This window comes from Gopherus flavomarginatus, chromosome 6 (assembly GCF_025201925.1).
Source record: "Gopherus flavomarginatus isolate rGopFla2 chromosome 6, rGopFla2.mat.asm, whole genome shotgun sequence".
NCBI lineage: Eukaryota > Metazoa > Chordata > Testudines > Testudinidae > Gopherus > Gopherus flavomarginatus.
In genome coordinates, this window is record NC_066622.1 from 114,978,044 (window position 1) to 114,993,356 (window position 15,313).

Here is a 15,313-nt window from a genome sequence, read left to right on the forward strand (position 1 = left end):
ATTCATAAAGTTAAAGCTTTATACCCATTAACACACAAATTGTCAACATCACATCAAAATATACAAATAAAATATCCTTAAATGAAACTCTAACAAGTTTCCATGCAGCATTTTTCTTACCTTGCCTGTCTGTAAATTTCTATCATCATCTATTGAAATTCTTATTTGTCAATGTGTGAATGGTGAAATCAATGTTTGCTGACATTTAACCAGTAAAAATCTAATCCTTTCAAGCCTAATTAAAAATATCTCTAGTTCTAACTAATGAAACAGAATATGCTACAATGTACAATTTTATTGCATGCGGAACAAAAGAAAGGAGTCAACATTATACTACTATCTGCTATTACGTCTTCACACAGTCCTAGTCGAAATCCTTCTCCCCATATTATATCAAATCAGGAGAGTTTGAATTTATTTTAGTTTTAGCATTCTGCCTCCTCAGATATCAAGAGAAATCCCATCCAACAACTAATGAAAGTAAGTGGGGAAATGAAAAGGTTAAATAGACCATACATTATTATTAGTTTCATTTAGTTTGCCAGCTATATCATGTCTAGCTGTGAATGAGATTGAACTAGTGATTCCTTTAAAAAGTCCCCCAGTTGTTTGAAAATGAATAATATTTCTCTGCGATTAACCCTAAAATATCTGCTACAGGATGTGCTTTCAGGAAGTAAGTGTACACACAAATATACTGCAGAAATATGTTAAAAACACAAAGATGGTTTAGAAAGAAAAATCAATCACGAAACACAACAAATCACGTTTCTTGATTTTTTCCATGTATCAAACTATTTCACTTTTTAAAAATTAAAAATAAATCATTGAAAAGGGTCTAGAAAGAGTGACACTGATTTTACACTAACAAAAAAAGGTATTTCCACTGCAGAGTACACAAGATGGAAATACACTATTCCAAATACATTATATTACACCATGTAAACCAGACTGAAGCTATGGGATATCTGCCACTATTTTATTTAGACATTTTTATATGGTGTCAGAGGTTGGCATCAGTACCAGGATTACCTACATACATTTGATTTTACTAAATGTTACATCTTATGAGGAATGATATTAATCCTGCCACAGAAGTAATAAGTACAGTGCAAAAATAGTATTTATTACTTGTGGTCATTCATTACTGAAAGTCTTCTTGGTGATTTGAAGAATAAAGTCATTATCAACATTAGCACTGGCTACAAAGGGAAAGACTTTCCATGAATTACCGGTAAATAGATGTTCACTAACTAATCTTTAGGAGATAAGAAATTTTCACATAAAAAGGTCCAGAATTTTCTGCTACATTATCATGTTTTCTTACTTTTCCCCATAAACACAACCATCTTCCTAAACATCTGAGCCGTTCTCAACTCATAAGCACAAAACATCCAAAAAGTCATAAAATTATTCTGTAATAAAGATATACGTTCTGTAATAAAGGCTGTACTAATTATGAAGGGGCAGAAAACAACAAACTTTACACTAAAAATACAGCACTGTCCTATTAGTTTATGCTCTGTAGAAGATAGATATGTGATGGGGAAAGGTCCACTGATGTCTGTTACCAACCATGACAGAGCTACAGAGATTTACAATGCAGCATCAATCTTGTCAACTGAATTCTTAACATTGACTGCTGGACACAAGGGAAAAAACACAAACCATGTTATGTGAACTCTTTTGTAATGCTGTTACTTTTTATGTGTACCTAAATGCAAGGATATTTTCACAGGAACTTACTTTTTGATGAAGTCTTGATGCCATGTTAAATACACGAAGGAGTTTTGCCTATAAGAAAGGAAAAGGAAATCCTGTTAGAAAAAGATAAGGCTACGACAACTCAAAATTTCATAAACCGTTGACAAGAAAAGCACGTCAACATTATCATTTCTCCTCTTATTACATGATATACTGTTAGGTAATGATTATAAAAAGTGGGCTCTGAATTTCAAGGTTCGCAGTATCAAAAGGGGGATGGACTGCTTTTTTGCAAGCAAACAGGAATTTTAAAGTTCACTAGGTCATCTATCATCTGTAATGAGCCATAATCAACAGATGAAATGTGGAGGACTTCTCTCATCACAAGCCCTGTAAAACTTTGACCCACAGGATAAGAATGCACTTTAAGAAGTGCCCCATTCCTGTAAAAATATTACTTAAAATAGTATATTGTGCTTCTGAGTAATTAAATAATAAAGTACCTTTTTTGTTTTAGGAAATTCATACGTATATTTTAAGGAAGGAAAATAAGGAAGCTATGTTAAGTGTAGTCTGGATCTAAGAGCAAACAGAAGGCAGATTCCAAAATAAAGTATGTATTTTACAGTCATAGTACTTAAGCAAAGGAGTTTCATCGTAACTGCTGTCATCGTATATCAGCTGATCTCAACATCTGAATTTAAATGTAACCTGCAAGGAGGGAGGGGAAATGGGAAATTTTCAGATACAAAAAGGGCCTCAAAGTTCTTTTAGACATTTTTGTTTTGTACTTTAAACCTTAGCTGTGATATGTAGTTACACTGATGTCACTGCACATGTGCAAGCCCCTAGTGCAGCCATGCTGCACTGCTGCAGTAAGTCTACACCAGAGACTCTGAATTCACCGAGGACCTGCACTGATGTAATAAGTCTACACCAGAGGCCTGATCCAAATTCTACAGATGTGAGTGGAAGACTCCACAGTGACTTCAATGGGCTTTTTACCAGGGTCTAAGGGTATCACAAGTACAGTTGTATCTGTGTTTCTACATCTGTGCAAAAAGCCCAAAACAAAAACAAAATCAATTTAGACAAGACCTCCAAGTATTAGAAATGTTTGCTGGAGGTCTTTCTTAGAAACTCATGCGTGCATCAGGAGCATTCTGAGCCCTTAATTAGAGGGGTGGAGGTGTTGAATCCTTAACAAGGAGATCACTTCTCCCAAGTGTTTCAGTTAAATGTGTGTTAAAATAAAGAGCTTTATAAAGCCTAAATAAAAATCACATCCTCTCTTAATCAGGCTAAACTTACATGTGACACCACAGCTACCACAGTTGTCCATAGAATTTCAGACCTAAATTTCTAAGGTTAAAAAATAAGAGAGAGAGAGAGAGAAATATTTTAAATAGTGACTAATGATTTTGGATGCCTTAAATTTTGATTGCTCAGCTTGAGACACTTCATTTGGCACGAATTTTATAACTACTTTCTGAAAATCAGGTCTCTTAAATGTTATTTTGAACTTGCATACCCAAAAGTGAGTTCAGGTGTCCACACTTAGCACTTTTGAAAATCTTGGCCTTAAGTCTTAAAACCCCCATACTTTTGACAGGTCGTCTTAATATAGCATAAGAGGAGGAAAAAATGGAAGCACGTGAAGTTTTTCCTTTAGCAGATAGTTTTTGAAGGTTATCAACTTTCACCTTCAGTAAATGTGTACATTTGTATTGTTGATCTCAATCCAGGCACTCAAGTCAAATAAAAGAAACAATTTGTGTAGGTTTTCTACTATTATTATTTAGAAGCTTTGCTATGGCACTGATCAAAATATAATCTTTAAAAACAGATAATAAATTTAGCCTTTCAATACATGTGATTTGAGCATCATCATCCCCATTTGACAGATCAAGAAAGAAAGATCAGACAGGTTGAGTGATTTGCCTAAGTCACCTAGAAGGTCTCGGATGGAACTAGGAATGGACCAGAACTTTTGTTTCCCAGTCCGGTGCCTCAATCAGAAGATCATGCTTTCTCTACTAAAACAGATTCAATCCTGGGAAGAGTCATCTGAACAATGAGGCTCCATGTTACCATGCAGATCACTTTGCAAGATCAGGATCACAGTCTCAATTGAAACAAAACAGAGCTAGAGTTAACACAGAGGCATAGATCAAGTAAATTAAAGCCATGCCCAAGAACACCACATAGCCAATTGCATACAAACAAACAGTTCCATAACTAGTGTAGTATGTTGGAAAGTTAGCCATATTATTAGGTTTTATTCTATTAATAACTTATTTTTTTGAGTAACTGACAAAATTGCCAATTGGTAAAGTATTCAGCAGGTGTCTTGTTTGGCATTCACTACCTCTTCCACAAGAGCCACCCATCTGTCTGAAGGGGGTGAAACGCAGCTTTAATTTTAATTTGAAAACCTGAACTGAAATGTTCATGACTTCTTAAAAATTGCAAACACATTTGAAAACAGAACTCAAAAGTTCCACAACCTGTGCACATGTCCATTTTCTTTACATTGCAAATATTGGTTTAATTCATTTCAGCCCAAATCCTCTCCTTTTCATACAAAAACCTACAGAACTCTGCTGGTCTGCATCTCTCAGAAATCCCTCTGTGCCACCAGAAATTGAGCCCTGGAGGAGCACAGCTTCATAAGGTAGCACTGGTAAACTCATCTACATTGCTAAAACCCATGCAGCAGAATGACCCCTACTTCACAGCCTTTGGGGAAATACACAGCAGGATCTTTGAGATGTGTTGGTCCCGCTGTAGATGCACACACACCTCACACTCACAAAAATCAAGGTTTTTTCCAATTAACAGCATGCCCCAACTATGCAAGAACCATTGGACACATGTGGCTTTCATGTGAAGGCAGAAAAGGCAAAGCAGATGCAACCTTCCCTCAGTCCCCTGACAATTCAAGGCTTTTGGTAGCGGAAGACTACAAAAAGTGGGACTGGATGTGTTTTGTGAGACGCACACTAACCAGAACACCTTACACAATCACACAGTTACTGTAGGGTAAGTAACCATTCTTGCTTCTTCAAGTTATGTGTCACTGTGGAAACCATTCTTGGTAACTGGAAAGCAGTATCCCCTCAAGACAATGGGAGGAGGCATTTTAATGGCATCAATTGAACAATGTTGCTTTCTGGAACTTGATATTTAAGACATAGTGTTTGACAAAGGCCACTGGGGTATGTCTATACTAACCACCAAATCGGCAGGCAGTGATCGATCCAGCGGGGGGTCGATTTATCACATCTAGTCTAGATGTAATAAATCGACCCCCGAGCACTCTCCCGTCAACTCCTGTATTCCACCAGGCCAAGAGGCGCAGGCGGAGTCGAAGAGGGAGCGTCAGCAGTCGACTCATCACAGTGAAGATACTGCGGTGAGCACGTTGACTTCAGCAATGTTATTTACATAGCTGAAGTTATCTAACTTAGATCGATCCCTCCCCCCCGACCCAGTGTAGACCAGGCCTAGGTTACTTCACACCACCACTGTACAGATTTCTGATACAGAAACATTCCTGACATAGGTGGAGGATGTTGCTTATGCTCTGGTAGAGTGAGCCTTTATGTTCAGTGGGAGAGGTAGACCAGCCAGCTGGTAATACTGCAAGATGCATTGTGTAATCCATTTTTATGTCCTTTTAAATGAGATTGCTTGCTCTTTAGAATGCCCAGCTATGTCTAAAAGTAGACATGCCAACAGTCTGAATGATTTAGTCTTTTCAAGGTAAAAAACCAAAGTCTTAAATATACCTACCTTGTGTGTTTAATTTATTTTTTCCCAGTGCCAAATGTGGCTTCAGGAAGGAGACTAGTAGGATCACCGATTAGTTTCTGAAATCACATTAGGAATGAACTTCAGGTGAGGCTTCAGCACCAACTAGCCCATATGGAAAGTCTTACAGGGAGGTTCGGCCATAAGTGCTGAAGTGACAGCCGCTAGGAAAAACAGTCTTCAGGGTGTCATGATTCATGGAGCATTCTGAGAAATGGTCAAATGGAGGCATCATGAGCCTCAGGAGGACTATACTGGAGATCCCAAGCAGTACGTTCTCTTACCAGCATGTAAATATATAACAGCCCTGTGAGAAATTTTGATACTGTAGGGCAAGAAAAGACAGAGCATGAGAGTACAGTAGATGGGAAGCTGAGATTGCTACAAGGTGGACGTTAAATGTGCTAAATGAAAGGCTGGCCTGTTTTAAATGCAATAAGTAGTCCAAGATCTTTGGTATCAAGGCTGGGACTAGGTCCAGACAATGTAGGGTTGTCAATATCGAGACATATAGGGGTAGATATTTTCCCACTTTGTATCAGTATTTTGTGGGCCAGCAGTGGAATGACTGTCTGGATGAATCATCAGGCTGTGATGCAATGAGATCAGGTCCAGGCAATCCAGTAGCTGGATCAGAGGCTGGTTGGACACCTGTAATAGATCTGTCAGCCAAGACATCATCAGCCAATATGGAGCTACAAGAATGGTGGTGGCTTCTCTCTCCTGATATTGGAAATTACACTAGGATTTGGTGGGAAGGTGTAAAGCAGGACTCTGCTTCAGGCAGGAGGAAGCGATCCAGCAATGATCTTGGACTCAAACCTTCTACAGAGCAAATGTTCTGACACTTGGCATTGTTTGCCACCAAAGACAAGTCTGGGAATCCCCCAAAATGGCATTTTATTCCTGTGATGGATCTATGCAAGAACCATTGTGACTGGTCACTGGTTGCCAACTCAGAATTGGATGGCCTTCAGGCAAAGAGGCAAGAAGTGAGTGCCCCTTTTGTAATGTAATGTGTTGTCTGTGAAGAATTGCACTTCAGGTAGTAACACCATACAGGCCAATCTGATAGCTAAGCTCTAGGACACTCATGTGCAGCCTTGTCATTTGGGGACCAGATTCTCTGAATCTGTAGGTTGGCCAAATGAGCTCCCCAACCTGTCCCTGACACTCCTGTGCTTAGTGTCTTTCTTGAGGAGGAAACTGAAAAGAACGTCCTTTTGTGTGTGTTTGTGGATACTAGCCACCACGGCAGATCTGCAATGACATACTGTGGGACTGAAACTTTCCTGTCTATCCAATGTCTCTCCACAGAATAGACAGATCTGAGCCTGAGTTGAAGTGGCCACTAATGAAATCTGGCAACCACCGTTATTTATGCAGATGCCAACATGTGGTCTAACACTGCGAGGCATGTCTGTACTGCTATAGTTGGTTCTGATATTAACTGGGATATGAATGCTTGTAATGACTGGAACCTGTCCTCTGGGAGGAATGTTATTTTCTGATCTGGAATGAATCAGGGCTCTTATTAACTCTGTTGTCCGCAATGGGTGACAAATTTTCACAGTTCACTAGGAGGCCTCACCAGGTGAAGAGAGGCAGAGCATATTCTCAGGTTGCTGCTGTCCTCCACTTCAATCTGCCTCTGATCATCCAAGTAAGGGTAGATGTGAACGTCTTGTATTCTCAAGTGGGCCACTACCACCACAAGGCATTTTGTGAAGACCTTTGGCGTTGTGGAGTTTCTGAATGGCTGTACTTTGTATTGGTATTGGCTCTACTGTGAATCTCAAGTACTTCCAGTGGGATAGGTCGGTGGAAGGCTTTAGGAAAGCACGTCTTGCAAGTTGAGAGCCACAAACCAGTCTTTAGCCAGAGGAGACAAAATGATGGAAGCTAGCTTTACCAGCCTGAACCTGAAGCAGTATATATATTTGTTCAGTCTACTCAGGTGAAGGATAAGATGAAGACCTCCTTTCTTCTCCAGAAAAAAAAAAGTACCAGAAGTGGAAGCCTCTTCCCTTGGACTCCCATGGAATGTCTTCTATGGCTCCTAGACAGAGCAAGGCCACTACTTTGTGATTGGCTCTCATAAGACATAAATGAATGGAATAGCCATGGGCAACCATGTCTAATTTGTCCAAGGCTGCTCCCAAAATTAGCTCCTGATCTGTTTGAAGCGACTCCCAATACTCCCATCAAATCAAGTGTCTGGATGACTTGCTGAGGTGAGTGACAGACAAGGTTCATGATGGGCACCTCCTTGAGTATTGCAATCATTTCTGCAATGTGTACGCTGGCTGTTTGCCCCGAAAGTATAGGTGAGCTCACTGTTTCTGTAGGGTTTTTTGGAAGTGGATGTCTCCCCAGGTCTGAGATGACACTCATCGATTGCTTGAGTAAGTGTAGTTTCAGCTGTGTCCCCCTCAACTTGTACTCAGCAAGAAGGGTTTACATACGGAACACAGGGCGATGTGGCTCAGACAGAAAGGTATTGTCTATACCAACTAAGGAAGCAAGTCCATTGCATTTCAGACAGCTTTTAAATCCTGAAGGTTTAGAGTCTGCCATGGGAGCTGGCTTGAGGTGCCTCACCATACTGCAGAGAAGAGTGTATTGGAGTTCCCTCTCCCCCAGGAACATATAAAATAAAGGAGGGTGAAGGGTTTTTCTTCATGAAAATTCTCTAGATGAGTTTGATGCTTGGAGAACAAATAGTGGGATGGACACTCACCAGGTTCCATCTGATTGCCATGGGTGGGTAAGACAGAACCTGAGGGAGGATGACAGCCTAATATCAGCACACAAGGTGGTACATGGCACATGTGTGGCCCCAAATGACACCGCTACTCAAATTAAATCAAATGTCAGGCACATATGCATCACACTGACACATAACTGAAGAACTTCTGTTGCCAAGTTCATCTACATTAACCCTTATTATATCACTGTTTGACTTACCCATTGAGTTACTGTCAATATGAAAACTTATCCTTCCTTTTATGACTGAAGTTACAATGCTTATTTATCTGATAAAGCAATCGCAGGATTGGTCCCTACATCACAAATCAAAGCTAGAAATGACAGAGGAAAGAGAATATGGGAAGGATGAGGGTTATAACAGTAAAAGCTTAAAGACCTCCTTTATTAGATGTACATTTTATTACATGTTCCCCCATTTGAACCCCTGGCATTAAATATTTACCTTTCTAGCAATATATATTGTTAAATTCACAATAAGGTGAATTTATTAAGTGATTCTAATCAAGGTGTATTTCAGTAAGTATGGGACAGAAGAGCATAGAAGTATAGTTATAAAAACACTAGTAGCAGTGACAATGTTGAGACCCTGCTTACACAAAACTGATAATTATTGTAAAAAAGTTATTTATCATTTGGTGAGATAAGCTATTTGAAAGAGGACTATTTTTGTGTATTGTAGAACTCTTAGCGTACTGGCAGTTCTAAACAAACACAACGATCTGAATCAAAAAGAATTGCAAGGCGACAAACTAGTTGGAAGAGAAAAAAAATCAGAATTTGAAAGAATGAGAATCAATTTGAAGAAATTTTACAAGTAACAAATGGCAGAAATACAAACATTAACATGCTTTTAGTTAACTATACATCACTCTGCAAGGTGACAAACAGAACTGTTGCCTGTTTTCATGGTGCTTGAGCTAAACTTCATTTAAATTAACTCCTAAATTAAGTTTTGATTTATACTTACAATAAGTGTTAAAAAACATTGTCACTTCACTTACATTAGTGTAGAATTACTACTAAACTAGAGCATGCCTATTCTTGCTCAGAACCTCTCCTTACAAGATACTCTTTCAGTCCACAGAAATGTGTACATCTCAGCAAGGAAAAAAAATTCACACTCTTTCCCCTCCCTGCACTCAAATGTGGCACTTGAAGCTGGGTTGCTATAAAGTGGGAACTTCACAGAGGTCAAGTGTTGGATCTCAAGTGATAGGAAAGGGTGTTCTTTCTTTCAGCTCTCTTGCTGACTAATCCAGAGAAAAGCATTGTTTTGCATTCTAGTAAGATCCACTTGCTTCCCTATCTTCCCATCGGGAAATAAAATGTTGCAAAGACAGCAGCTGCTCATGGCTGAATGAAGGGCTGCTTTAATATGTCAGGTAAGCTAGACAACAAGCATTCATTCTGACTGAAGAAGCTTAGAGCTGAACAGACAGCTCACAAACAGAAGTGTATGGGCCAAATCTATTCAGGAAACAGTTAAAATCCTAACAGAAAATTTTACATATATTTATTAAAATTTGAATTACAGCATGTCCACTTATATTAATTAGATTTACCTGCCTCTCTCTCAGGAGGCCAGAAACCCACATCAAAATATGATTAGCAAGAAACACCTCAAGCAGCAGCAAAGTACTTATATTGACATCTAAACACCTCAAAATCTGAGCATTATACATAATTAGATGGATCTCTGATTCTCTTTATCCGTGCCCCTGCCACTTCTCTTATGATATTGCAAGAAAGCCAGAGTGAAGATGCAGATTTTACATTTTGTTCTGAAGGAGCTAAGGCTTGTAGTCATTCTAATTAACCTCTTTTGTCAGCAAGTTCCACAGGTACTGGGAAAGCTACTCTCCCCATGTACTGGGACAAAACTTTTTGTTTCACAAAGTAGATACAGTAGCCAAAGAGACAGCAATTTTAGGCTTGATTCTGACCAATAGGGAAAACTCAGTAGCAAATCTGAAGGTGTGAGGCAATTCGGGTGAAAGTGATCATGAAATGATGATTTCATGATTCTAAGGAACGGAAGGAGTGAGAGCAGCAGAATAAGGACAATGGACTTCAAAAAAAAGTAGACTTTAACAAACTCAGAGAACTAGTAGGTAAGTTCCCATAGGAAAAACCCTAAGGGGAAAAGGAGTTAAGGAGAGGGGGCAGTTTCTCAGGGAGGCAATATTAAAAGGCACAAATGCAAACTATTCTTATACAAAGAAAATACAGGAAGAATAGTAAGGTTCAGTATGGCTCCATCAGGAGCACTTTAATGACCTGAAAATCAAAAAAGAATCCTACAAAAAGTGGTAACATGGACAAATAGTTATGGAGGAGTGCAAAAGAACAGCACAAGTATGTAGGGACAAAATTAGAAACACTAAGGCACAAAATGAGTTACACCTGGCAAAAGAACATAAAAGGCAAGAAGAAACATTTCTTCAAATACATTAGGAGCAAGAAAGAGACGAAGGCAAGTGTAGGGTCTCTACTTAGTGGGGAAGGAGAGCTAAAACTGATGACATCAAGAAGGCTGATGTATTTAAGGCCTATTTTATTTCAGTATTCACTGAAAAGGCTAATGATGACCAGATACTCAATAAAATTAATAATAATAACAAAGAGGAAGGAACACAAGCCAAAATATGTAAAGAACTGGTTAAAGAACATTTAGATAAATTAGATGTATTCAAGTAGGCAGAGTCTGATTCAGTTTATCCTAGAGTACTGAAGGAACTAGCTGAATCAACCTCAGAACCGTTAACAACTATCTTCAAGATCTTATGAAGGATGGGTGAGGTTCCAGAGGACTGGAGGAGAGCCAATCTAATATCTACCTTTTAAACTTCAATACCTAGAAAGAACTGGAACAAAATTAAAAAATTATAAGCACCTAGAGAATAATACAGTTACAAGGAATAGCTAGCGTGGATTTGTTAAGAACAAATAATGTCAAAATAGCCTAATTTCCTTCTTTGACAGGGTGACTGGCCTAGTCGATAAGGGGAAGCAGTGGACGTGATTTTAGTAAAGCTTTTGACAAAGTCCCACATGACATTCTCATAAGCAAACCAGGAAAATATCACAGTGATGAAATTACTATAAGGTGTGTGTGTAACTGGCTGAAAGACCATATATCAAGGATTCACTGGCAAACTGGGAGGGTGCATTTACTGGGGTCCTGCAGGGATCTGTCCTGGATCCAGTACTATCAATGTTTTCATTAATGACTTGGATGCTGGAGTGAAGAACTTGCATATGAAATCTGCAGATGTCACCACCTCAGAGAGGTTGCAAGCACTTTGAAGGCCACAATTAGAATTCAAAACAACTTTGACAAAATCGGAGAATTGATCTGAATTCAACAAGAAAAATTCTATGAAGACAAATGCAAAGTACTTCACTTACGAATACGAAAATGGAGAATGGCTAAGTGGTAATGCTGTTGAAAAGGATCTGGAGTTACAGTGGATCAAAACTTAAATATGAGCCAATGAGGGTGATGCAGTTGCAAAAAAGGCTAATATTCTGGGGTGTTTTAACAGGAGTATGTAAGTAATGAGAAGTAACACTCTGCTCTACTTGACACTGGTGAGGCCTCTGCCAGAGAATTGTGTCCAATTATGGGTGCCATACTTTAAAAACAGATGTGAACAAACTGAAGAGTTCAGAAGAGAGCAACAAAAATGACAACAGGTTTAGCAACTGATCTATGAAGAAAAGTTAAAAAAAATGGGCATGTTTACTTCTGAGGAAAACGAAGACGGGATCTGATAATTTTCAAATATGTTAAGGGCTGCTATAAAGAACTGTAATAATCTGTTTTCCATGTCCAGTGGAGATACGACGGACAAGATCTAATAGGCTTTATCTGCAGCAAAGGAGATTTAGGTTAGGTATTAGGAAAAACCTCCTAATTATAATGGTAGTCAAGTTCAAAAAGAGATTGTGAAATCTCCATCATTGGAGGATTTTAAGAACAGATTGGACAAAAATCTGTCAGAGATGGTCTAGGTTTACTTGGTCCTGCCTCAGTGCAGGAGGCTGGATTTGATGACTACTCAAGGTCCCTTCCAGTCCAACATTTCACTGATTCACTCAAGTGATTGCAAGTGCCATTGTTCCAGAATAATATAGCTGTTATGGGAGGTCACCTTCAAATAAAGTGACGAGAAATTGTAGGTATCTTGGGCCAAATCCATTAAAGGCTTTGGAGATCATGACCAAAGCTTTAACTTCCATTCACATTCAAATATCACCCACAATACTTCATCAGGAAGCCAACCTGACAGTTCCTCAAACCAACACACACTGGGTTCTGGGTTTTAATAAAGGCTTTGTGTTCAGAAAGCAATACACTGTCTAAAATAGTTCAGCAGGGTGTGATTCAGCATCCATTATGGAAAAGCAGAATCTCTTAACTTCTGTCAAAGCAGAGACTTATAAGACTTGCTTGTGCTAAGGTCTGTATCTGCTAGTGTTTTTTTGTCACTGGTATTTCAAATCTTCTTTCAGGCTTTTCATGTTCCAGTTCACCTAAAAACTGCAGAATCTGCAAAGACACCAGGCAGACAAGGATGTCTTGGTGTCGTCAGATGATTGATTGCATCAGTCAGTGAGGGGTCATTGTCTCACAAGGTCTCCTTCTGCTTGGCCTCATGGTTAAGTATAGTTTTAAGGATATTTTAGTAAATCATGCAGAGGCCACAGCTTCAAAATCAGGTATCTTTGCCAAACCAGTTGAGATTGATTGCATTCTCTGCTTGCTAGATCAAGGAATGGTGTTGGAACCCAGTTCCAAAGCAACCTACAGTTTTGCTTTCACAGCTGGATGTTAGAAGTCACAGTGGCAAGTTAAGTGAGATGTGTGTGTGTGGAAAAGAGTGGTAAATAAGGTTAAAACCAGAACCCACTTCCACGCTCTTGAAAACTTCTAAAGACATATTATCAAGCCATCACTAAACGGCCAGTTCCTGTACTTTATCTGTTTTACCTTTCATCTTACTGCTCCTTAATAGAAACCATCTCCCACAGACCCAGCTGTCTTATTGTGGGTATTACATTCAATGACAGCATTGTGCAGTATTCGAGACACCACAATGCATAACCATAGACTACAAAACAAGATGATGTATTCTTTTGTATAAAAGAAGTTTTAACAATTAGTGAGAGGGGAGTTGGGAGCAAACTTTATATTTAGGTTGTCTAGTCTTTCCATTATAAAGGGTTATTATGACCTTTATTAATAGTTTCAAATGCCTTCACTTTTTACAGCAGGTCTTTGCAATTAAACAAGGAGGTTGCTTATTTTACCATCAAGAGAGAGCATAAGTATGTGTATCTCATTATGCTAAAAACCCTTGTGGGGGTGATCTGATGAGCAACCAGGTTATCCTGGTAGTGTGCAGTATAGCGATAATGCCTGCCACCATTACTAATTTAGAGAAACTATCTGCCATTAGTTCTATGTTCCTCTACTAAAGAGGCTCCCATTGGCAGTAGCATGCAGAGCAGGGCAAGCATCTAGCTTCTAAGGCAAAGGAAGGATTCTTCAGAAAGGGACTCAAGCACATAGCTGCCAAATTCTGTGCAGCTCCGTGCATGACATTTCAACAGTACTGAAGAAATATCCACTGATTTCCCCTTCAGGGACCACCTGAATACCAAGAGGCATGGAAAAGTCAGGAACTTATTTCTCTGGCCCCTCATTGGGGAAACAAGGAACAGTTAGAACGAGAGTACTGGACTAAGGCATCGGACTGGGGATGTTGAGCGCGTGTAGCAGCCTCCCTGTTGCGGGGTAGGTACACCCTGTCACGGGTGCCAGGTCATGTATGGTGAGAAGAAGGAACAATTTCTTAGGCCTGGTCTACACTCACATCTCTGAGCACTATAGCTAACCTGATCTAATCCCTAGTGTAAACGCAGCTACTTTGATGGAAGAACGCTTCCATTAACCTAGTTACCATTGCCTGGGCAGGTGGAAGTCCTACAGCAAAGAAAAAATCCCTTCCATCACTGTAGGAAGTGTCTACAGCACCAATAGTGTGACCACAGCCTTAGAAAGAAAGAAAGAAAAAAAAAAGCAGCATGCTTCCTTCTTTGCATCTAACCAGCTCTGCTGGCCAGTGAGGGCTAGAAGGGCCCGCTTCCTCAGTTTCCAGAAGAAAGTGATAGAGGAAAGCTCACAAGGATATAGCCTATAACCATGCCTGGTAGCTGCTTTGGGGTGCAGAAGGAAAGAGTTCTTGCAAAGCCTTCCTATCTCAGGGACCAATCACAATTTGGCTCATCTTTCATTGATCATCTGGGATACGAATAATAGATTTTAAGAATTTTCTTGGTTTACCTTTAATAAGCCAAAGTCTGTAAATCATTTTAATAGAAGCACTGTGATAAGCGCTATTAGAATAATAAAAAGGTATTTTTCTCAGTTCATCTGCTCATATATAGATGTTAGTAGTAGATTTTCCTTAAAAGGAAGTCTCAAGGATCCACAGAATTTAATGCTGTCTGATTTTGGTACAGGAATAAAAAACTACTATATCAAGTCAGTATATGAATAAATTCCATATGAAAACATTTAAAGTACATTAGATTTTTGGTCAAGATGAAAGACTGAAAAAAATTCAAGCAATCTATTCTAATTGGGTTCCCATGGTAACTGTACAATTGGGTTTTTCAATATAACATCCCAAAGGCCCAATGCACACTTGTAAAATATACTTCAAACAGCCTGAATTGTTTTTACATTACAGCACTCCCAGGAAGATCAATTACTACACATCCCCACCCTAACTATTAGTGGCAGGAGATGTTAACACTATTGGCCATATTAACATAAAAGTCATGTAAGAAACCACCACATATCACAATAATTATATAAAACTAATCACACACTTCAGATTCATCAAACATGTTCTAAGTAATAAACCAATACTAGTCTTGTCACAGGATCATGTTTACCGAATGTAAGAAATCAACCCCAAATATATGCCAAACCATTTTGCTTCCTATATTGATTTCA

The 15,313-nt window shown here is 39.1% G+C and overlaps 1 protein-coding gene across 5 annotated transcripts in view; it reads right to left on the reverse strand.

Moving 5' to 3' along the window:
* Positions 1-15,313, reverse strand: part of MGMT (O-6-methylguanine-DNA methyltransferase) — a 323,107-nt gene that overhangs the window by 295,400 nt on the left and 12,394 nt on the right. For all 5 annotated transcript variants that reach the window (XM_050959686.1, XM_050959689.1, XM_050959688.1 and 2 more), the window contains one exon: positions 1,747-1,794. In XM_050959686.1, the coding sequence (XP_050815643.1) occupies positions 1,747-1,794 (48 nt within the window). The remainder of the gene's footprint in view (positions 1-1,746; positions 1,795-15,313) is intronic.